The 23,827-nt window shown below is 45.0% G+C and overlaps 1 protein-coding gene across 2 annotated transcripts in view; it reads right to left on the bottom strand.

The window, feature by feature from the left end:
* Positions 1-1,978: 1,978 nt before the first annotated feature.
* Positions 1,979-23,827, bottom strand: part of TDRP (testis development related protein) — a 55,711-nt gene continuing 33,862 nt past the window's right edge. For both annotated transcript variants that reach the window (XM_033177954.1, XM_033177961.1), the window contains exons 3-4: positions 6,673-6,776; positions 1,979-4,922 (exon numbers count right to left, since the gene is read on the bottom strand). In XM_033177954.1, the coding sequence (XP_033033845.1) occupies positions 4,577-4,922; positions 6,673-6,776 (450 nt within the window). In that variant the 3' untranslated portion in view covers positions 1,979-4,576. The remainder of the gene's footprint in view (positions 4,923-6,672; positions 6,777-23,827) is intronic.

Here is a 23,827-nt window from a genome sequence, read left to right as displayed (position 1 = left end):
AGCTATTCAAGACTAAGATGCAGAAAACCTAATGTAAGATTAGGAAGTATTCAATACTTCACAGATTCACCAATATCCTTCAAGCTTCACTATTTTCTCCTCAGAGCCCTCTGAGAACACTCTGACTTTATAAACAGAAAAGAGCCTGAGGTCAGCAGCCGGGACCCTTCTCAGGGCTGGTGCTGCGGGCCAAGGCCTCAGTGAAAGGGTCACACTGAGCAGCCTCAGGCACTGCCGGGCACTGCAGACTGCGTGGTTCCCAAACAACACAGCTCCAATGTTTGAAGTACTGAGCTGTCTTCTTTCAGTAGAATTTTACACTTTTGGACAGCGGCCAAAAGCTAGTTCACTTTTCTGTTATTAGCTAAAAGCTTAAGTTTTCATTTCCACATGATTCTTCCTTCACAGTAGGAATCTCAGAGGTTCTCAGGTAACAGAGTAGTGCTTTTTGTTAAATAGGTGCAGTCAACTGGCTGGACTTGCAGCTTCCCTAACAGCAGACCAGTCCTGAGCCCAGCAGCCAGTGAGAGGTGGTGGCGGTGGCCTGCCCCTGTCCCCCTCAGGGCTGCCAGCAACAACCAGATGTCAATGCACAATGCCCCAGTGGCAGGGAGAGGGCTGGCGGCCACTGCCAACCACTGACAGAGCCACCACAGCAGCTCTAGTAGGTATGAAGAACTAGAAAACAATAAATCACGGAAATCTGAGGCTGAATTGAGCATAATTTCATCTGATTCAGCCCTCATTTTGATGTCTCATATCCACCATTATGAACAATTTGGGGATGACAGAACCGCAGGCCAAGAGGGGAACCACTTGTTGCTGCAGTTTAAATCCCCAGGTGTTGGTTCTGGCTGGTGCCGGGTCAGAGAGTTCACGGCGCAAGTCGCAGCCCCAGGCAGAGACACTTCTACCAAGCAACACAGCACCTGGATGAGGAGGGCCACTCCGTTTCCACCGAGGCCGAGGCCGCCCACAGTGCATTCCTACCTCATCAGCTGGGCTAAAACTGTTTTTTTACCAGAAGGAAAAAAATAGCAGCAGCAAACTATCTCAGTCATTCAGCACTGTTTAAACAACCTTTGGACTATCCTGAGCTTTTTTTTTTTTTTTTTTTAAACAGGGCCTCACTGTCACCCAGACTAGAGTGCACTCTGCAGTTGAGGTTTGTTTTTTTGTTTTTTAAATGATCAAGTTAATGTTGATCTGGAAAAATCATCTTAGCCAACTGATCTCTTCAGAGCTGACTCAAGTGTGCCCTACTGGCTGGTCTTTTGGTTGATCAAGCAAGTATCAACTGAAGAATGACCAAAAAAACTCAAAGCACATTCATGGCTAAAACTAAACTGGGAGAGGAAGAGAGGGCAGAATGGTTCACCTGTGAGACAGCCAGAGGACGATCGGAATTACATGGCAGGTGTGGGTGAGAAGCTCAGGCTTAGGCTCTGAGTGCACCAGGCAAGGCTGGGGGGGGGCAGAGTGGGCACCAATGCCATCCATGCTCCCCAGTGAGGGTGAAGTAGGTGACAGTGCAGTCCACACTCACCCATGAGGCCAGCGAGGAAGGCCGGGGAGGCCACCTGCTCAGGATGCAGTCTGAGAAGCGGGATCCCACACAGCCCTGCATCTCCCTGCAAAGCATCTGCACCCCAAAAACAGCCTCAAAGGCACTGCAGGCTCCAGGGTCCCGTTCCCACGGGAAGTGAACAGCATTCTCTAGAACAGGCCACTGCTTTCTAAAAAACTTATTTCTAAGAGATAGTCATTTTTTTAAAGATAAAGAGAAATGAATTGTTGCTACTATGTTCATGTTTCTCCACTTGAAGGAGTAAAATCTTGCTTAAGGACATAACTCATGAAATAACGAACCAAAAATAGCAGCCAGGGTGCCCCACCTCACTGTTGCCCTCCAGAGTGGAGGGCCCTGCACCAAGGACGCAGTCACACACAAGCCATTCAAATACGCAAAAGACACATCTTGAAAACCAAGGTTGAAGTTGCTCATTTATTCGTGAAAAGTCCACATGTGTTTACTGCATTCTAAAATGAGGCTAAATAGGAAAGGTGCCATTAGCTCTGAGTGATTAAAGCCATCGTAAGCAGATGCCAATAATCATGGAAACCAATAATGAAAGAGCTTAGAAACAATATTTTTATTTTTAAAAAGCCTCAGCACTAAGGAGGAACCCTTCTCTGAAGCCCATCACTTTCCTATTAAAAAATTTAAAAAGTACAGTAGAAGGAGCACAGGACAGCTGTCTTCACACAGGGAAGCTGTGTGTTTACACAATTCAAACACCCAGAATAAAAACCACATTCTCCCATTAACTTGTGAAGATAACAGATTTGCTTTGGTAAGTTCTTTCAAGAAAAGATATTTTTTTCTCCCAAAGCACATCAATAAATATTTATATTAAAAACCATAGTTAATTTAATCAGGCACAGAAGAAAAAATCATTTTTACATGAGTCTTTGTAGATAAGAAAAAATTGATTTACATGCACATTCCAATCCCAATCTGGGTTTGTCCTCACATTTTGAGAAATAGCATAAAGAACTATTTTGCCAACTGTGCGTCACAATTCTATGATTGACGTGAGTTGCAGGCACTTAGCGTTCCAACAGAGGCACAGCAACTGCTGCTGCCATCACACCACAGAGCTCCCCACTATGTGGGCAGCGTCCCCATCTCCCCACACACGTGTGATTTCCAGAGTTTCAAACACAGTGTTTACATTCCTGCGCAGCAAGACCATGTTAGCCAAAAACAAGCCTACACTGACTTCCGCTTGAAAGTATTTGCAGAAGTCATGGAATGGTGAATGTTTTTACTACCCCAGCAAGCACTTCTCTAGGGAGAAAGACAGTTACGACTGTTTACCTGAGGAAACTTAGAATTTGTCAACTTAGCTGTTACACTAAAAATTATGAACTTGTATTATGGAACAAAGAAAACCTCCACAACTTCACCATTTCAAGGCTCTAATACGAACTGGAATTTTTGTTTGAACACCACTTGAAGCATGTCCCCCTTTCAAGACTTGGTAAACTTCTTATTCTATTAAAAAAAGTAGATGATTGACAGAAGGCTAGATGGATGCAGACTGAGAGATGACAGACATAGAGGGTAGGTGAATAGATACAGATGATTGATAGGTATAAGCGATTGATACAGATTATAGATTTAGCTAGATGAATGGATGTATTAGGTTGATGCAAAAGTAATTGCTGTTTTTTCCATAACAGATGACAGATCAAGTAAACCTGTTCTATTAAAAAACATGCAGACGCTGATAACACTGCAGTGTGTTCTGCCATCAGGCACACTCAGTTATTCCACAGGAACAAGCGGAAGGAACATCCACACGCATGAAACAGCACAGAAGTGCATGCCGAGCAACTCAGGAAAGGGTTTTTGTCTTTTTTTTACGTGAGGGGAATGCACAGTGTAACTGGAGGTTTTATTTTGCTTTTAAACAAAAAAGAAAAATATACCTTTTCTTTCAAACCACTTTTACCTAAGATAGATATCTGCAGGACTTGCTGATAAGTGCCAACCTGCCAGGGACACATAACTGGCACCTGATACTGTGCAGGATCACATTGTCAAGGACAGTAAAGCAGACAGAAAAAGAACGCGCGAGATGCTCTCAAACTGGCCGTCGGTTCTTGTGGAGAAAACACAGCTTCTTACAGATCTAACACCCATCACAATCGGCATCTCGCTTTGCAAGAACAAACATATGAGCCTAATAAAAAAGAGGCACTTCAGTATTTTATGCACAGTCTTCACTCGGTAATGAGCAAGACAATGTTTCCTAAATAAAATTATCATCATACTTCTTTAATCTGTAAACAAAAGAGAGAGCAAATGTTTTAAGAAAATAAAGGAACCGATTTAGAAGTTCAAAAGAGGTAAAAATAAAATTCCAAAAAAGAACCATGGTTACTATCCAGTGCACACACAAGAGGTTATTCCTCCCTCAGGAAAAGATGAACATGCATTTTAAGATACTGACATTTTATGCCCAAATATAACCTTTGCTTTTCCAGTATTTGTTTAAATATTTATTTAATAAGAACAAAGTTTAATTTGTCAAGTTAAACAAAATTTAACCTAACTTTGGAAGATTCATCTTACTTCCTCACTGTAATTTTCTGTCAAAAGAAAAGAACTGCATGACTGCTGCGTTTGCATGTGCTACATACAAGAAAAAGGTATAGAAGTCCTGAAACAGAACTGCGACAGAGAGCAGCATGAAGATAATTTGTGGCAAACTGCACATCATTACTGCTATACTATGGGACAGCATCAAAAATTCACATCTCCAGTTTCTGCAAAACATGGACTGATGGGTATTTCTGCAATAAGGCAATCAAATGTACAATCCCTGCATGTGTTCACCAAGGAGTCACAGTGTGTGTGAGAGAGTTCATTAAACAATGAAACAGAGGTCCAAATATGAAATATAGGCAAAAAGTAGACTCTATTCTTTCTAACAGAAAAGACTCAACAACTACATGGTATACTAATAAAAGGCCACCACGTCGGGGCACACTTGCCACGCAGCCCCCCTCACTCCACCTCCTCCGGGCTGTCCGTCAGGTGGCCTTTACTCTGCCGTCGGATGCTCACCAGCCTCCCTGCCGAGCGCAGGCTCCACCTGGAGCTGTTTGCAGAGCTGGCCAGGCTGGTATACTTGGTCGAGCCCTTGGCGTCATCCTCCCAGCCTGACCAGGATGGGTGGCCACCCACGGTGTCCTCAGGGTCAGCTGCTATGTCTTCAAGAGCAAGTTTTGGAGGCTCCCAACCTTCAATTTCATCTGGTTTTTTAGACTGTATATTCTGTTTTAAAACCAAATTGTCCCAAAATCCAGATTTCTTCTCTGCCTTCAACTCTTCTTTTAATCGTAAGTTAGTTCTATAGGAGATGAAAGAGTTAGGTGTTGGTGACCCAGTGGTCTTAGGGCCTCAAGCTGTATCCATTTTACAAACATAAAATTCTTTAAAATTTAAAAAAATTGTTTAGAAAACTAACACAAGTCTATATGAAAAGTTTCAAATATTAAAGTTAAGGAAAAATTAGTCACTACATGTTAATGAAGTGTGTAAAAGCTGTATTTTAGGACACCACTTGGCAATACATAAGCAAATAACTAGTTCTGACAAGAAAGAAGTATTATCACACAAGAGAGATCCTCAAGGAAATAGGAAGGTAATACTCAAAATTTTGAGCAAATCAGGTCTATGAGAATCCAGGGTCTAGATTAAGAAACAAGGAGGGAAATCTATTCAATTTTTCAAATAGGTTTGCAACTGGATTATTAATATAGCAAGGTTGTGTCAAGCATTTAGTAGGTAATTTACTCAACAAAAATAAGAATTCAGAACACCATCTACTACAAAAAGGAAATGGCAGCAAGCGACAGCTACTGAAGAAAGATCTTCAACTACTCTTCACCCTGACTGTCCATGAGCATCACCTGTGAACATTTTTAAGCACACCAGTGCCCAGGCCCTCTCCTTCCAGATGCTGATGTATTAGCAGGTCACCTGACCGGTTCATTAGCAGGTGAACCAGTTTACCCGTCTTCTACAGATGAGGATTGAAGGTGAAGGCACAGCTCCGCCAGAGCACGCCAGGCCACGTGTCTGTCCTCAGTGCACAAAAGTGCAGAGAAGCAGACCAGGAGGCCCACAGTCCTCAAACAAAAGCAAACTCTGTACTTGTAGACTCACCAGGATTCATCTTCTAATCAAACAACTGTCCATAACACGGAATAAATATGCCATTGGTAATATCATTGGGTAGTCACTGAACTTATATTTTCAACTTTACACTTTTTAAAATCCTGAAACACTGATGATAAGTTAGCAAGGTCAGTTTAAATTTATTAAATTTTCTAAAATCTTTTACAGTTTACCAGTCAATCCTTTGCATTTTTAACAGTCATTTTTTTGTTGTTGTTGTTTTGGTTTGGTTTTTTTCTGAAACTACTAAAAATCTTAAGTGTGGCTACAGGCTGCTTTAAGGCTAATAAGTTCAATTTATAATTCTAAGTTATTTTCCACTTTTCCATAACCTTTCAAAATGCCAACAGAGACCCTCATGACCTTTTATCCAAAGTATAGTTTGTTCTTTCTTCATCGAACAACACAACTCATTTCTGGCTTTTTTTTTTTTTTTTTTGAGACGGAGTCTTGCTCTGTCACCTCTGCCTCCCAGAGGTTCAAGCAATTCTCCCACTTCAGCCTCCCAAGTAGCTGGGATTATAGGCATACGCCACCATGCCCGGCTAATTTCTGTTTTTTGGTTTTTTTTAGTAGAGACAGGGTTTCACCATGTTGGCCAGGCTGGTCTCAAACTCCTGACCCTGTGTTCTGCCTGCCTTGGCCTCCCAAAGTGCTGGGATTACAGGCATGAGCCACCGTGCCCAGCCCATTTCTGTTTATTCACAAGGGCGATGTTAACTCCGAAGCACACATCACAAAGTCCATGACCATCTGCCACTCAACAGGGACAGACGGAGTGGGGAGGGAAACAGGGACTTGCCACGCCCCACAGAGTGTCCAGTTACACTGTATTTATGCCATCAAGTTTTCATTTCCACCTCCTCAGTGACTTCCTCCCTCTCCTGAAATGATCATTTTCTTACACAATTGTGACTTACCCTTTGGACTTGGGAGATTTACATCTTTCCAGGAGATGCTGCTCATCATCTTTATTAAACAGTGAAGTCACTTCTTTCCAACCTCGGAAACTTGCTCCCTGAACCTAATAAAAGGTTAAGAAAAATGTCAAATCTGATGTCATGAATCAATAGAACTCCGCTTTCTACTCCAATAACCATGGAGTTGAAATTTAGAAAAAAGAATTGGCAGAGCTTACATCTTAGGTTTCCATACCTGCGTGTACAGTTTTCTCCCATTAGCTACTAGTCATCTCAGCTGTTTTGGTAATATGGTCATAACAGCTTAACAGCTTATCAGTGACGCTGAGTAATCTAAATTTAGTAAGACTAGTCAATAATTATATTTTGCCTAAATAGCTTATGAAAATGATGCTTAAAATCAGATGAAGCTTCCCTCACAATTAAGAATTAGGTCTCCTTAAAACTTGGGAGATTGGGCTGGGCATGGTGGCTTATACCTGAAATCTCAGCACTTCAGGAGGCCAAGGCAGGAGGATTACTTGAGCCCAGGAGTTCAAGACCAGCCTGGGGAACAAAGTGAGACCCCCTCCCCGTCTCTATAAAAAATACAAAAACTTAGCCAAGAACGGTGGTGCAAACCTGTAGTTTCAGATACTCAGAAAGTTGAGGTGTGAGGATCATTTGAGCCCCAGGAGGTCAAGGCTGCAGGGAACTGTGATCTCACCACTGCACTCCAGCCTGGGCAACAGAGCAAGACCCCATCTCAAAAAACAAACAACAGCAACAACAACAAAAACACGTAGGAGACTGACCTTTGAGAAGGCTGTTACGAGAGGTCCCCTAGAAGGGAGGCTTCTCCAAGGTCGCCGGAACAACTCTGCCACTACCTTTAAGCGTCAGCACCTCCATGGCGACAATGACCTTTGCCCTAACCTCTACAAGTGTAGATTTCTGAGAAGAAATAATTTTGCTGACTGTAAACAAATGATTTTGTACAATTTTTTCATTTCTGAAATCAAGATATCTTATAATGAGTAGCATATTGGATACAATGAAATCCATTACTAAGAAGAAAGAATGGAGAAAAACATCTGACAACCTGGCGTGTGTCGAGGGCCCTTCATACTCACTGATTAACATTTCCCAGGGTTTATTATCACATTGCTAGGGCTGGGAAGGGTCTCTCATAGGGTAGAGCTAGCTTTTGAATACTTTGCATTGTTAAAAATATAATACAAAAACAAAGCAATCCTGAAAGCTGAAATGAGGCTGCGGGATGACATTGATCCGAGATAAAGATAATGAATACAATTCAACCAACCCTTTGAGGTAACCCAGTGATTGCCAGGTGCAATGCCTGGGGGTCTCCAGGGTGTAACACAGCCTCAAGAAGGGGCAAAGGGCAGAGATGACCCTGAAAACCAACCAGCAACTAAGGGGTCCCACTTTTACTTCCCATAGGCCAGACCCTCAACTCCCTGTCTGGGCAGAGGTCTGGATCTGTAGACAAGGGGACAGGCCCTCCAACAGCTATGACTGGAGAGGTGTTTATGAATTAGGTCGTGGGATAGGAGCATGACGGCAGTACCCATGCCAAAGAAACCATCACAACAAAAACACTCGGCATCAGGCATCAGCTTTCCACATCACACACTGCACAAAAACCTATCACACAACCCATGTCATGCTGACAGCTTTGGCACACTTGCATGTACATCAGGTAAAGGATTACGTCTGATGCTCAGGGCCCATGGCATGACAGAGCATGTGGCAGGATCCTATCAAGAAGTCTCAAGAACGTAATTCTAGAGGCTGACCCGTCCGGACTCTGGAGGAAGGACCAGGTGCAGTCACTATGTGCCCAGCACTGTGTGATGCAATCCCCACCCACCACGTCCCTCACTCTGAGCAGTGCCCCATGAGACAGACACAGTGAGGCTTCATGACCTTGGGGAACTTGGCTCACGCAAATGGCCAGGAAGCAAAGCCAGGGCTTGAGCTAATGTCTCACTGCCAAGTTGTTATGTTCACCATTCCCAGGCCTGCCCTGTCCCAACACCACTAGGCACAAGCCTGTGCCTCACCCCTCCATGAAATGCCCACCCCTTCCCTTAATCTGTCATCACTACCTTCAGATGCTATTTGCTCCACACACCACCTGCATGTCCTAAAGGTGTGATATGGTGTGGCTCTGTGTCCCCACACAAGTCTCATGTCAAACTGTAATCCCCATGTGTCAGGGGAGGGACCTGCTGGGAGATGACTGGATCATGGGGGCAGATTTTCCTCTTGGTGTTCTCATGATAGTGAGTTCTCATGAGATCTGATCATTTAAAAGTGTGTGGCACCTCCCCTTTCTCTCTGTCCTGCTGCCATGTAAGATATGCCTTACTTTGCTGCCACATAAGATGTGCCTTGCTTCCATTTCTTCCATGACTGTAAGTTTCCTGAGGCCTCCCCAGCCATACAGAACTGTGAGTCAACTAAACCTCTTTTCTTTATAAATTACACAGTCTCAGGTAGTTCTTTATAGCAGTGTGAAAACAGACTAACGCAGAGAATTGGTACCAGAGAAGTGGGCCACTGCTATAAAGATACCTGAAAATGTGGAAGTGTCTTTGGAACTGGATAATGGGCAGAGGTTGGAATAGTTTGGAGGGACCAGAAGACAGGGAGATGTGGGAATGTTTGGAACTTCCTAGAGACTCGTTGAATGGTTTTGACCAAAATGCTGACTAATGAAGTCCAGGATGAGGTAGTCTCAAATGGAGATGAGGAACTTATTGGAAATTGGAGTAAAGGTCACTCTTGCTTTGCCTTAGCAAACAGACTGGTGGCATTTTGCCCCTGCCCTAGAGATATGCGGAACCTTGAACTTGAGGGAGATGATTTAAGATATCTGGCAGAAGAAATTTCTAAGGAGCAAAGGGTTCAACATGTGACCTGGGTGCTCCTAACAGCATACAGTCATATGTGTTCACAAAGAGATGATCTGAAATTGGAACTTATGTTTAAAAAGCAAGCAAAGCATACAAGTTTGAAAATTAGAAGTCTGACCCTCCAAATGGTAGAAAAGAAAACCCTTTCTGGGAAGAAATTCAAGCTGCCAGCTGCAGAAATTTGCATAAGTAATGAAGAGCCAATGTTAATTGCCAAGACAATGGGGAAAATGTCTCCAGGGCATTTCAGAGACCTTCATGGCAGCCCCTCCCATCACAGGTCCAGAGGCCTAGGAGGGAAAAATGGTTTCCTCAGCCAGGCCCAGGGTCCTGCTTCACTGTGCACCTCTGGACATGGTGCCCTGTGTCCTAGCCACTCCACCTCCAGCAGTGGCTAAATGGGGCCAAGGTATAGCTTCAGCCATTACTTCAGAGGGTGCAAAGCCCAAGTCTTGGTGGCTTCTACATGGTATTGGGCCTGCAGGTACACAGAAGGCAGGAGTTTGGGAGCCTCTGTCTCAATTTCAGAGGACATATGGAAATGCCTGGACATCCAGGCAGAAATCTGCTGCAAGGGTAGAGCCCTCAAGAAGAACCTCTGCTAGGGCAGCATGAAAGGGAAATGTGGGGTTGCAGCCCCCACACAGAGTCCCCACTGGAATACTGCCTAGTGGAGCTGTGAGAAGAGGGCCACTGTCCTCCAGACCCCAGAATGGTAGATCCACCAACAGATTGCACCACACATCAGAAAAAGCCACAGGCACTCAATGCCAGCCTGTGAAAGAAGCCGAATGGGGCTGTACCCTGCAGAGCCACAAGGTCCGTGGAGATGCCCAATGCCTTGGAAGCCCACCTCTTGCATCAGCATGCCCTGGATATGAGACATGGCATGTAAAGGCATTATTCTGGAACTTTAGGATTTAATGACTGTCCTGCTGGGTTTCAGACTGTAGCCCTTCGTTTTGGCCAATTTTTCCCTTTTGTTATGGGTGCATTTACCCAATGCCTGCACCTCCATTGTATCTTGAAAGTAACTAGTTTTTGATTTTACAGGCTCATAGGCAGAAGGGACTTACCTTGTCTCAGATGAGACTTTGGACTTTTGAGTTAATGCTGGAATAAGATTTTGGGGAATTGTTGGGAAGGCATGCCTGGTTTTGACATGTGAGAAGGACATTACATTTGGGAGAGGCCAGGAGCAGAATGATGTGGTTTGTCTCTGTCTCCCCACCCAAATTTCGTGTCAAACTGTAATCCCCACACATCAGGGGAGGGACCTGGTGGGACGTGACTGGATCATGGAAGCAGATTTGCCCCTTGCTGTTCTCATGATGGTGAGTTCTCACAAGATCTGATCATTTAGAAGTGTGTGGCACCTCCCTGTTCTCTCTCTCTCCTGCCACGATGTTAAGATATGCCTTGCTTTCCCCTCACCTCCTGACATGATTGTAAGTTTCCTGAGGCCTCCCCAGCCACATGGAACTGTGAGTCAATTAAACCTCTATTCTTTCTAAATTACCCAGTCTCAGGTAGTTCTTTACAGCAGTGTGTAAACGGAATAATACAAGGTGATTCCCCTAAGGGAATCCAAGGTGATTTCCTTTGGATATCATAAGGAAAATCAACAGGAAATGAGATTTATTGAAATATAAATTATTACCTATTGTTTCCATTGAAATTATTAGGAATAAGATGCCAAAAAAAAATAGTCTCTAGTTTATGAACTTCAAACAGAGATCTTTTTTTTTTTCTTTCTTTGAGACAGGGTCTCTCTCTGTCACCCAGGCTGCAGTGCAGTGGCATGATCACAGCTCACTGCAGCCTCAACCTCCCAGGCTTGACTGATCCTCCCACCTCAGGCTACCACCTACAGGCATGCACCACAATGCCCAGCTAATTTTTGTTATTTTTTGTAGAGATGGGATCAAACAAATGTCACTGAAGAAGAAAAATCTACAAATGTACTCAGAGAGAAAAGTTTTCTAGAAATGAACTAAATAGTGAATGTGCACAACAAAAAAGGTAAGTGGATGGTCTTCACTTAGATCCAGAAGTACAAATGTACGGCTGCAATATCTGGGGGCAGGGGAAGGTGAAACACACAAAGTTATGGGATTACAAAGAACTGGCTAGTAAGGCTCCCAGCAAGCCTCAGCGCACAGAGCTCTTGCTGTTCCCGCTCACCGGCCAGTGTCCCCAGACTGAAGGTTCTCCTCTGAAGAGCCCTTTGTGAAGCTGACGGCCTTTCAGTCCTGTGTTCTGCAGTGCCTGGCTTACTACAGCAGGCACCACTGGCATCTGATGTCTCCAGACGGAACTGAAGCACATGGGGCACCAATGTTCCTTTGCAAGGCCAGAGATGTGCTGTTTCCTGTGCACTCTTGGCCTCCTTATCCTCTTCCACCAACTTCTTCACTGTTTATAAACTGTTCATTCATAAATTTTTAGTCTTTCTCACACATAAGCTTCCCAAAAGTCCCATGGGAGCTGTGGGACTTCTACGGTTTCCTGGACCATTCTTCGGTAATGCTCTTCTCACCAGGAGCCAAAGAGTTAACTGGCTCATTCTGTGTGACAGTAAATCTTCTCAGGTGTAAGGATCTGTCAGAGATCATTGACTTGGTATATTCCACTAGATTCTGGTGGCAAGGAGGAGTGGTTTCCTGATGAGTGATCAGTGTTTCTCCTGGGAGCCACTTTCTGTTCCTGGCCCTCAGAGATGTCATCGCCAACATGCCTTGAGCACTCTCACCTGCTGGCTGAGCAGAACAACAGCCACCCACCCAAGAACTAAACGCAGGCCACAGAAAGTGCTCCGGACAGCACCCGATGCCGAGAACAAAAGTCACGTAAATGTCTCAATTTAATGAAGACGACAGTGATGGCAATGGCTCAGACTCCCTGAGCTTCCCATGAATTGAGATGCAGAGCATCTTGGGCCACAGGCCATCTCAGAACATAGGCAAACAAGGCACATCCGTTTAGGGACACCAGGTGACCCACACCCTCCCCACCCAAACCCCAGTGACATGTTGTCAGTCATCTATTCACGCAATGAGTATTATCAAACCCATGAGACTGGAACTCACTCAAAGCTAACACAGCACTGCTACAGTGTCTCCCTGGCCTACAGGCCAGAGATTTAGGCCTCAGACCTAAAGACAAATCTGTAACACACTAGCAAACAAAACCACCACCCAAAGAAGCATCTTAAAATGTGATCTTCAGAAACCCCAACGCACACCACACATGCTCTCCGGAAAGTCAGTGCACGTGGCTTGAACACAACTCACCTATGCACACCAACACCCCTGCTGCTTTTACGGGTATCTGCTGGCCTCCAGGGGCTCGCCCTTCTCCCCACTTCCTTTGCCTTCAAATCTCTCTTCTGTTTTGTTCTTACTGTGAGATACAGAAATGCCCTTATCCCCTAGGCAGTGCAGCAATGTGCAAAGGGAACAGCTTCCTCTCCCTTCTAACTTCACTCGCCCTCGGGATGAGGAAGCCTCAGGCCCACCCAAAGTCTGAGCCCCACAAACCTCACACTCAAGCATCTGGCCGCCTGCTAGGCAGGTCAGCCACCACCCACAGCATGCCAGCCCTGAGGAGGCCAGCCTTCCTGACAAGCATGCCTTAATCTCCCATTTCTGCATAGAATTTTTTAGGAATTCCACCCTTTGAACACCACACTGGGCTGGCAGTAGAACCCACATTTTCAGTTGTGTGGTCTCCACTAACCACACCAGTGATCCTGTAGCACCTGGCTGGCTGCTGCACATCCCATCAGATGACCCTGGAGCTAGGGCTCCATCCCACCACCAGCTTCCTGAGCCCCTGCTCTCACATGAGCCTCCATGGAGAACCAGCAAGGGAATCCCTCTCTACTGCCAGGTGAGCAATCAGAAGAGGCTGGAGTCCTAGAAGGTGCACAAATAGACATGATCGAAGTGTGAGCATGAAGAGTGCTGCGAGGCCACCACTCATCCACTATGCGGGCAGACAACGGCCACGTGCAGCTGGGAGGAGCAGCAGGTTTCAGAAGCACCTCGGGGTCCCTAAGCCCAGGCCAGGCATGGTCCTTCTAGGGCCGAGGTCATCACAGCTGGACTTAATAATTCAGAAAGAATCCATCAAAACCAGACACCTGCCTCTTCTGCAGGCAGAGCCCTGCAGAGTCTGTTCTATGAGAAGGCACAAAAAACCCAAACGCCTCTTGGAGACCAGGAAGAATGATGGTAAAACATTCTTTAAAACTAGGATTCAATTCAGAGAGAAAGCGACATCCAGAACAATGAAGACAGATGAGATGTGCTGTAAAACGCTGGTGATGACCAAGAAGTTAGGTCACAGAAATGAGAAAGTTTCCGCACAAAACAACGAAAAATGATTTTTCCTGTTTTAGCTATACCTTAGTTGTAAAAAAGTGCTTCGTGTTTCATGAAGAAAATTATGAAATATTGTAAAGAAAATTAATATCCATAATTTACCAAAATTATTCCTGTTAGAGAGGTTAAATGGCAGTGTCCTATCAAAAATGTGCAGAGAAGCCGGGACCTCTGGCCAGCACTGAACACACAGGGAGTCGCAGACCTCGTCCGCAGGCCCCACCAGCGCACACATCCAGATCCTATCCATGAGCACAGAGCCTGGGTATGGAAACCCTGAAGGCTTTGTTTAGAAGAATTGAACCTGCCAATCTTCACCTCCGGTAATCAGAAAACAGACCCTCATCTAACCAAGTGACACTCTCAGAAGTGCCATCCTTCATACTTAATCTCACAATTTGTAATCTTGAAATCTTAAAATGTCCAAGATACAGTGTCATTTGCATTTTCTACTATTTTTCATCAAATGTAAAATTTGAGCATTACGTTTTGAATTATCCCAATAAAGCAGATGGAAATTTCTCCTTTTGCCACAGGAAGGGCAGGTGGACTGGACCCTGGCCCTGGGAGAAAACCTCCAGGCTGCTCCCTGCAACTCTGGGTCCTGACAACCAGGGCAGGAAAAGCACAGCAAGGCTGAACCACCGGTGACACCTAAAACCATCCCAGTAATGTGGGCAAGATCAGGAAGTGTCACACCAAAGTACCCGTGAAGGACAGAATCCAGTGCGAGGGTTAACAAGAACGTGAGCCTAACGCTCGGGAAGGACAGAATCCAGAGAGAGGGTTAACAAGAACGTGAGCATAACGCTCGGGTCAGCTCAGTGCGTGCCACATAACCTGCACCTCCCAGTTCAGGCCAGAGTCCATGTAATTTTAATATTTTAATAAAACAAATTTCCTGGTATACGTTGGTTTTGTTTTTTGGAGGCGGAGTCTTTCTCTGTTGCCCAGGCTGGAGTGCAGTGGCCTGATCTTGGCTCACTGCAACATCCAACTCCTGGGTTCAAGTGATTCTCCTGCCTCAGCCTCCCAAGTAGCTGAGATTACAGGTGACGGCCACCATGCCTGGCTCACTTTTGTATTTTTAGTAGAAACGAGGTTTCACTATGTTGGCCCGGCTGGTCTCGAACCCCTGCCCTCAAGTGATCCAACCACCTCAGCCTCCCAAAGTGCTGGGATTACAGGCGCAAGCCACCACGCCCAGCCCTTTCCTGGTATACGTTTTAAAGGTATTTAAGTTCATACGTCAGGGCAATAGAAGAAATCTTTGTTAGGCCAGGTACCCCAATTTCTCGTCAGGAACACTCTGCATCACAGCGGGGTGAGCGTGTGCAGTGCCAGCATGCGACACAGTACAGACGGTTTGCTGGTATCAACCACAGGGCACTGGCATCCCTGCAGTCATGGGCACACAAGACAGCTCTTTGTGAAGATGAAAAGAGGGGAACGTGGAAGGAGCTGTACACGACCCTGACCCACCCTCTCCAGAGCCCACCCCCAGAAACAGTTCTGGACAAAGGCTTAGTGCTGGCATTCAGTGTCTTGAAGCTGTTTTGGGGGTGGTGATGTGGTGAGGGAGGACTCTGGGAAGAGTGAACGCACAGGCCCCAGGCCTCTTCTTGGCATCACCATTGGCTACCACCGCCCGTCTTCCTGAATACCGTGGAAATGCTGTGATCTTGGGAACACAAAACACAGTGCACCCCAGAGGCGAAGATTTCAATTACGTACAACAAAAAGGCACAGAACGGCTTAGTCTTCTTTCATGCCTTCTAAATTTTGAAACTCACAGTGAACTTATCTTTAAACACACTGAAGTTATTGAGAAACTGGCCATTCTAGAAAACACTGGTTGCTGAACCCAGTCCTGACATCCAAGTCAAACTGTGACACCAAATCCCACAGTCATCAGACGAGACCCATCAGGCTACAGGAAGGCCCACAGCCATGTTCACCAAACTGCAGGGTGCCAGGCAAGGACCCTTCAGGGTGTGATGGGGCTACGCGGCCATAGCAAGACCAGGCTCCCACCAGAGGGGATGCTGATCTGACCCCCAGCCTGCCTGAATGCAGTCTGACTCAGAAAACTGGCTTGGGTGACCTAGGCACACCTCAGCACACACAAACATGGAACCCAGAGCCATGCACTGGGACCTACACCCACCTCAGCACGTGTCAACACGCCATCCAGAGCCACGCACCAGGATCCATGCCTGCTTCAGCACACACCAAAACAGAATCCAGAGCCACGCACCAGGACCCATGCCCCCACCTCAGCACCAACACAGAATCCAGAGCCACGCACCAGAACCCATGCCCACCTCAGCATGTGTCAACACGCAATCCAGAGCCACGCACCAGAACCCGTGCCCCCACCTCAGCACGAGCCAACAAGGAATCCAGAGCCATGCACCAGGACCTATGCCCGCTTCAGCACACGTCAACACGGAATCCAGAGCCACACACTGGAACCCATGCCCACCTCAGCACACGTCAATACGGAATCTAGAGCCACACATCAACCAATGCCCACCTCAGCATGCACCAACACGGAATCGAGAGCCATGCATCGGAACCTGTGCCCACCTCAGCATGCATCAACATGGAATCCAGAGCCATGCATCGGAACCTGTACCCACCTCAGCACACACCAACACGGACTCCAGAGCCAGGCATAAGAACCTGTACCCACCTCAGCACACACCAACACAGAATCCAGAGCCACACACTGGAACCAAAGCCTACCTCAGCACACACCAACACAGAATCCAAAGCCACGCACCAGAACCCATGCCCACCCCAGCACATGTCAACACAGAATCCAGAGCCACGCACCAGGACCCATGCCCACTTCAGCACAAGCCAACATGGAATCCAGAGCCACACACTGGAACCCACGCCCACCTCAGCACGCGTCAACATGGAATCAAGAGCTACACACTGGAACCAAGGCCCACCTCAGCACACACCAACATGGAATCCAGAGCCACACACTGGAACCAGTGCCACCTCAGCACACGTCACATGGAATCAAGAGCTACACACTGGAACCAAGGCCACCTCAGCACACACCAACATGGAATCCAGAGCCACACACTGGAACCAGTGCCCACCTCAGCACACGTCAACATGGAATCAAGAGCTACACACTGGAACCAAGGCCCACCTCAGCACACACCAACATGGAATCCAGAGCCACACACTGGAACCAGTGCCCACCTCAGCACACGTCAACATGGAATCAAGAGCTACACACTGGAACCAGTGCCCACCTCAGCACGCACCAACACGGAATTCAGAGCCACGTGTCGGAACCCAGTCCACCTGAGCCTGCCCTGGGCTGACGGCAGCCCTGTCACTGGTTGCTCATCTGTCAGACACCAGCTGTGTGACCTCCAGGAGATGTTTTTCCTCCTGTTAATTTCTGCAAACATATATTTTAAGAACAAATGGAGGACTGGCCTCAAAAAAAGGCCCCGCTGCAGCACTGGGTCTTGTGTTTCCTTTGATATGCTCCAGACAGCATGTTTGGGGCAGCGTTTTCTTTTTCCCTGAGTTTTAACCTGGGGGCGCAGCAATGACGTATTTATTTCAAGAGTCCTGAAGTCGGTCGGGGGGGGCAGGGGGACGGCCAGAGCAGTCCAGGAGCCCCTAAAAAAGCCACTCACCAAGTGAAGTGAGAACGGAGCCCCCTTCCCTGCAGGAGGGATCCAGTTTGCAGAATGTTCAAAAAGGCAGACTCTGGGCTCTGCCACAAACCCTGATTCGCACACAGACGATCCAAACCTTCAAACCACTCATGCTCAATACTTGCAGTTTTGGGAATAAGAAGTCGCCACTCCAGCCCTGTTTGGTGAACTGGCAATTCCTATAAGGATCACCAGGTTACAATCTGGGTCAACAGACTTTGCCATTTATTTCAGAACAGTCAGTCTGAAGATCTTGATACCAGTTAAGTCTGAACACACCAGAAACTGGCACTCAAGACAGTCACTGAGACAAACGAACCTGTGTTCTCTGCTCATTCGCATTTCAGAACCCAGACTTACAAATTCATTCTAAGCTCATGAGGGGCACTATTAATCATTTCTCATTCTGAAAAACTTTACCTATGTCCTTTTTAAGATACATATTTGGAAACTAAATGATTAAGTGTATATTAATAACGGTTATTACTTATATGGAGAAGGATTTGGGGACTAGAGAAAGGGGAACTTTTACTTCTCACACTGTTTTAAACAAAGTATTTTGATGAAATAAAAATATTTCATACATGATGGCTTCATATTCAATTTACAAAAACAATACACATAACCTTCACATAATTTTGTATGCCTCATAAAAACAAACATTAATTAACACATTTGGAATTACTTATGTAATCTAAAACCAAAAACTCTCAACACTGCCTACCTGCAAATGGACCCACAGACCTAAAACGGCTATAGCCACCCTGGTACAAATATTCTTTTGAGCAGGCTTGTAAAGAACTAAAAAGGATTAATTCTGTAAGTGCATTAACTGTACAAGTCCACAAATACCTCTGCCACCAAGTGCTAAAGCAGTTTTAATAACAGGTTCATTATGAGTCTTGTGAAACAGGGGTGGGAAGGATCTTTAAAAAGATAAATATTGTTTTTCACAATATTGAAGATGTATAAAATTTCTCTTCTGTTTTTGTAAAACCAGAACGAGCAATCCCGATGAGGAAATATAATCCATGACTACTGCGAACCGAAATCCAGACTGCAGGTGCAGGAGGGTTGCTAGAAATACCTCAGATGGGAACTTAACCCATGGCCAGAAGCCAGTGTCAGCTCCCATCAACTTCCAGCCATTTCCCATGAAGGCCCTGAAGATCTCCAGCCACAGCAGCGGGAACGCGTGGCCAACAGAAACCAATGCCACCTGCCAGTGCTTTACCAAGGCTTTAGGTTGAGAACAGTAAGAAAAATGATTATTCGCACAGCCCAGGCTTGTGTGTACCAGAAGGGAAATCGTGAGCTGCTATATAAACATCCTCCGATGAACATGAAAAACTCTCAAACTGCTGGGTCCAGAGGCAGCCACACAAACCCTCAGATCACACCCAAAGTCAGCACATAGATATCAACTTGCTGGCTTCACCCAGTGCCGGCCAGGACAGGGTCCCTAAGCAGCAGGGTAGTGGGAGCTGTCTGGAAATGTGGGCGTGGACACTGCTGTGGCCTAACGGCTGAGGGTCTGGGTTTCCTCCTTTTCCTCACCCATTCAGCCATGGCCGCTCTCCCTGCCACACAGAGGGGCAGAGCCACAGGAACACTATTTTTTCAAGAAATGAATACTCTAGATTTCCCTGTTTTTGCTGTGTGAAAATTGAAATTATTTAAACAACAACAACAAAAACACATGTAGGACCTCTGGAAATGCTCCTAAGGGCAAACAGTGAACGAAATATCTATTCAAGAAAATTCTTAAACATTTGGTACAAAAGACGAGCAACCAAGACCACTCCCTTTTCACCCTCCCAGCTCAGGGGTTGGGGAGAATCCACTCAGGAAAGCCACAGCTAACAGCACAGGTTCCCTCTCACTCCAGCTCCAAGTGGGACGACTTTCATCCCAGGAGGAGCTGGACATCTCACATGCTGTGCCCAGCTGCCTGTGGCTGACGCTAAGCCCCAGCTGAATGCTACAGAGAGGTGAGGACTCCCTTCTTCCAGCTCCACTCACAGGAAGGAGGCGTTGCTGTATGTGTGCTGCACTGAAAACAGTGGAGCCCTGATCACCCTTCCTGGGCTCGAGAGGTGATGGTTCCATCCCAGGAGAAGCAAGCTGATATGACTCCCCACTATAGCAAATCTCAGTTCCCAGAGCAGGACTGTCACTCGGAGAGCAGCTTGCCTTTGTCCCCATCCCCAGCTCCAGAGCCTTGGCAGAGAGATGTCCCTGGTGGAGAAGCAGGACATACAGCAGATAGCTATGGACCAGCACTAACCTTCAGAGCTGTGGAAGACAATCTCTTTCCAAAGGAGCCCACTTCATTTGCACAGAGTGTGGAGAAGTTTAAACATAAAGGAGTTCCACCACCACTGGAGTCTGTGGTGAAGTGCAACTGGGAGGTATTAGTCCATTCTCACACTGCTATAAAGGATAATACCTGGGACCGGGTAATTATAAGGGAAAGAGGTTTAATTGACTCACAGTTCTGCAAGCTTAACAGAAAGCATGGCTGGGAAGCTTTGGGAAACTTACAATCACAGCGGAAGGCAAAGGGGAGGCAGGCACCTTCTTCACAAGGCAGCAGGATGGAATATGAGCGTGCACGGGAAGAACTGCCACTTTAAAACCATCTGATCTCATGAGACTCACTCATTATCATGAGAACAGTGCGGGGGAACTGCCCCCATAATTCAATCACTTCCCTCCCTCAACACGTGGGGACTGCAATTCTAGATGAGATTTGCGTGGGGACACAGAGCCAAGCCATACCAGAAGGAGATTTGAGACACAGGCTAACCTGTAGGCTGCTGGCTTTCAGGGAAGAACTAGGGAATAAGACAGCTGGAAGTATCCTTCTTGGGGTCAGAGCAAATATCAAGCAGGGACCTCAAACTATTCCTTCAAAGAAGCCACAGTTTGATTGGATTCATTTGTAGAGCAATGTATGCCCCAGGACATTTTTTAAACCACAGAGCAATCAGCAGCAATTACTGGAATTTAGCAGCTGCATGTGGTCAGGGACAGAGGAAGAAAGGCTGCCACACCTCCCTCATCCCAGGTAAGAGGGGCCACACCCAACAGTGCCCTGCCCCACCAGGAGCCACATCAGGAGTTAAACACCACTGGGGGCAGGGTGGAGAATTGACTTCTCTAAAATAATCCAGCCAATCACTAAGCAAATAAAGAGAAAAACAACAACAGCAAGAATGGGAAAGGGGGAACAGTCAGTACCCAGAGTTGCTACAATGTATCATCCAAAATGTCCAGTTTCTGACCAGTGGGCACTAGGCTTAATACCTGGGTGACAAAATAATCTGTACAACAAACTCCCGTGACACGAGTTGACATATATAACAAACTTTCACCTGTACTATTTAACTTAAAGTTAAAAAATTAAAACATATAAAGTGTCCAGTTTCCAACAAAAAGTTTTGAGGCAGCCAAAGAAAAAGAGAGGCATAACCCATACATCAGAAAACAACAGCAGGCAACACAAACTGCCAGATCTGTGGATTTAACAGAAGAAGACTTCAAAGAACCATTATAAATATGTCACCAAAGCTAAAGGAAAGTATGATAAAGAAAGTATAATAAAGTATGATAAAGTATGATAGTAATGTTGCATCAAAGGCAGAACGCCAGTAAAGAGACAGAAATTATCAAAAAGAACCAATTGGAATTTCTAGAGATGAAAAATATAATACATGAAATAAAATTCACTAGAGGGGCTTTACAGTAGACTTTAGAGAAGAAAAAATTAAGTGAACTTGAAGACAGATTGCTACAGATAATATGTGTATTAGTTCATTTTCACATTGCTATAAAGAACTGCCCAAGACTGGGTAATTTATAAAGAAAAGCAGTTTAATTGACTCAGTTCCACATGGCTGGGAAGGCCTCATGAAACTTACAAAAACGGGGGAAGGCAGAAGGCAAAGGCACGTCTAATATGGCAGCAGGCAAGACAGAGAGCAAATGAGTGAAGGGGGAAGACCCCATTATAAAACCATCAGATCTCATGAGAACTCACTATCACAAGAACAGCATACGGGAAACCATCCCCATGATCCAATCACCTCTCACCAGGTCCTGCCCTTGTTACATGGGGATTATGGGAATTACAATTCAAGATGAGATATGGGTGAGGACACAGAGCCAAACCATATCATTCCACCCCGGCCCCTCCCAAATCTCATTTCTTTCACTTTTCAAGACACAATTATGCCTTCTCAACAGTTCCCCAAAGTCTTAATTCATTTTAGCATTAACTCAAAAGTCTAAATCCAAAGTCTCATCTGAGACAAGTCAAGTCCCTTTGCCTATGAGCCTGTAAAATCAAAAGCAAGCTAGTTACTTCCTAGATACAATGGAGATACAGACATTGGGTAAATGTTCCTGCGCAAATGGGAGAAACTGGCCAAAACAAAGGGGCTAGACACCCATGCAGGTCCAAAATCCAATGAGGCACTCATTACATCCCAACCCTCTAATTGTGTGTTTGTCTTTCTGGTAACCAGCCCCCATCCTCAGGCTATCTAGGGGCTGGCCTCAAGTCACTTTATTAGCATAAGACGAAACTCTTCTCAGGAAATTCCAAGAGTTTTTGAACCTCTGTGCCAGGAACCAGAGACAAAAGATCAGAGGTAATCTTTATTTTAACACCCAAAGACAGGGAGATAATCTTGGAAGCTGCAAGAGAAAAATGACCAATAACTTATAAAGGAAGCCCCAATAAGATTAACAGCTTACTCTCAGTAAAAAAAAAAAAAATGAAGGCCAGAAGGCAGTGGAGTAACACAATCAAAGCACTCAATGAAGAAAAAAAAAATTCTCAACCAAGAATCCTATACCCAGCAAAGACCATCTTTCAAAAATGAAGGTAAAATACAGACTTTCCTAGATGAATAAATCTGAACTTCTTGCTAGCAAACCCACCTTATGAGAAACACTAAACGAACTTCTTCAGCTGAAAATGAGGAACTCCGTACAGCAACTCATATCCCCATGAGAAAACAAAGGGCACCAGTAAAGGTAATTATATAATTTTAAAATACAGTACTGATGCATTTTTGTTTCTTCCCAGACCTAATTTGAAAAGCAATTGCATAGAAGAATAGGGATATACTACTACATAGAAATATAATGTGTATGTAATATATTTGCCAATAACACCACAAAAGATGAAGGTAGAAGCAAAGCTATATCACGCTAAGAAATTGGCTATAGATGGTAAGGTAATAAATGAAAATGTTACATTTAAAAATATACACATACACACAATGCAAAAGAAAGCAGTAAAGAAACAAAATGAAGGCATGAGACATATGGAAAACAAAAAGGGAAATGGCAGATGTAAATCCAACCCTACTAATATTAAATGTGAATGGATTAAAACTCCAATCAAAGACAAATATTACCACACTGGATTTTTAAAACACAATCCAACTAAATGCTGCCTATAGGGGACACACTTCAGAATCAAAGATAAAAACAGACTGAAAGTGAAATGAAGGAAATAGAGATATGCAAACAGCAACCACAACAGAGCTGACGTGACTATGTAAACAAAAGAGTTTAAAAAAATTTTTTTAATGTTGCTAAAGAGAATTTCATCAAAATAAATGCAATAGCCAATCAGGAAGATACAACAATTAAAGACTTACATGTACATAGTAACAGGGCAACAAAATACAGAAACAAAAATGGACAGACATAAAGGGAAAACTAAAAAAATCCAATATTCACAGAGATTTCACCACTTTCAATAATGGATAGAAGATTAACAGAAGATGTGGAAAAACACTACAAACTAATAAGACCTAACAGATAGTTACAGAATACTCCAACAATGGAATGTACATTCTTTTCAAGTGCAAATAGATCAGTCTTCAGGACAGATCATAAGCTAGGTGATAAAACAAACCTGGATATATTTAACAGGATAAAACTATTCAAAGTCCATTCTTTGACCATAATGGAATGAAATTAGAAATGAAAGCAGGAAAAACTCACAAATATGTGGAAATTTCAAAACTCACTCTTAAATTACCAATGGGTCTAAAAAGGAAGTCAGAAAATACTTGTAAATAAAGTGCAGACACAACATACAAAAAACATGGGATGCAGTTAATGCAATGCTTAGGAG

Source organism: Trachypithecus francoisi, unplaced genomic scaffold (genome assembly GCF_009764315.1).
Source record: "Trachypithecus francoisi isolate TF-2019V2 unplaced genomic scaffold, Tfra_2.0 Contig01558, whole genome shotgun sequence".
In the NCBI taxonomy this organism is placed as follows: domain Eukaryota; kingdom Metazoa; phylum Chordata; class Mammalia; order Primates; family Cercopithecidae; genus Trachypithecus; species Trachypithecus francoisi.
The sequence above is the reverse complement of the archived record's forward strand: the minus strand, read 5'-3'. Positions and strand labels throughout refer to the sequence as shown.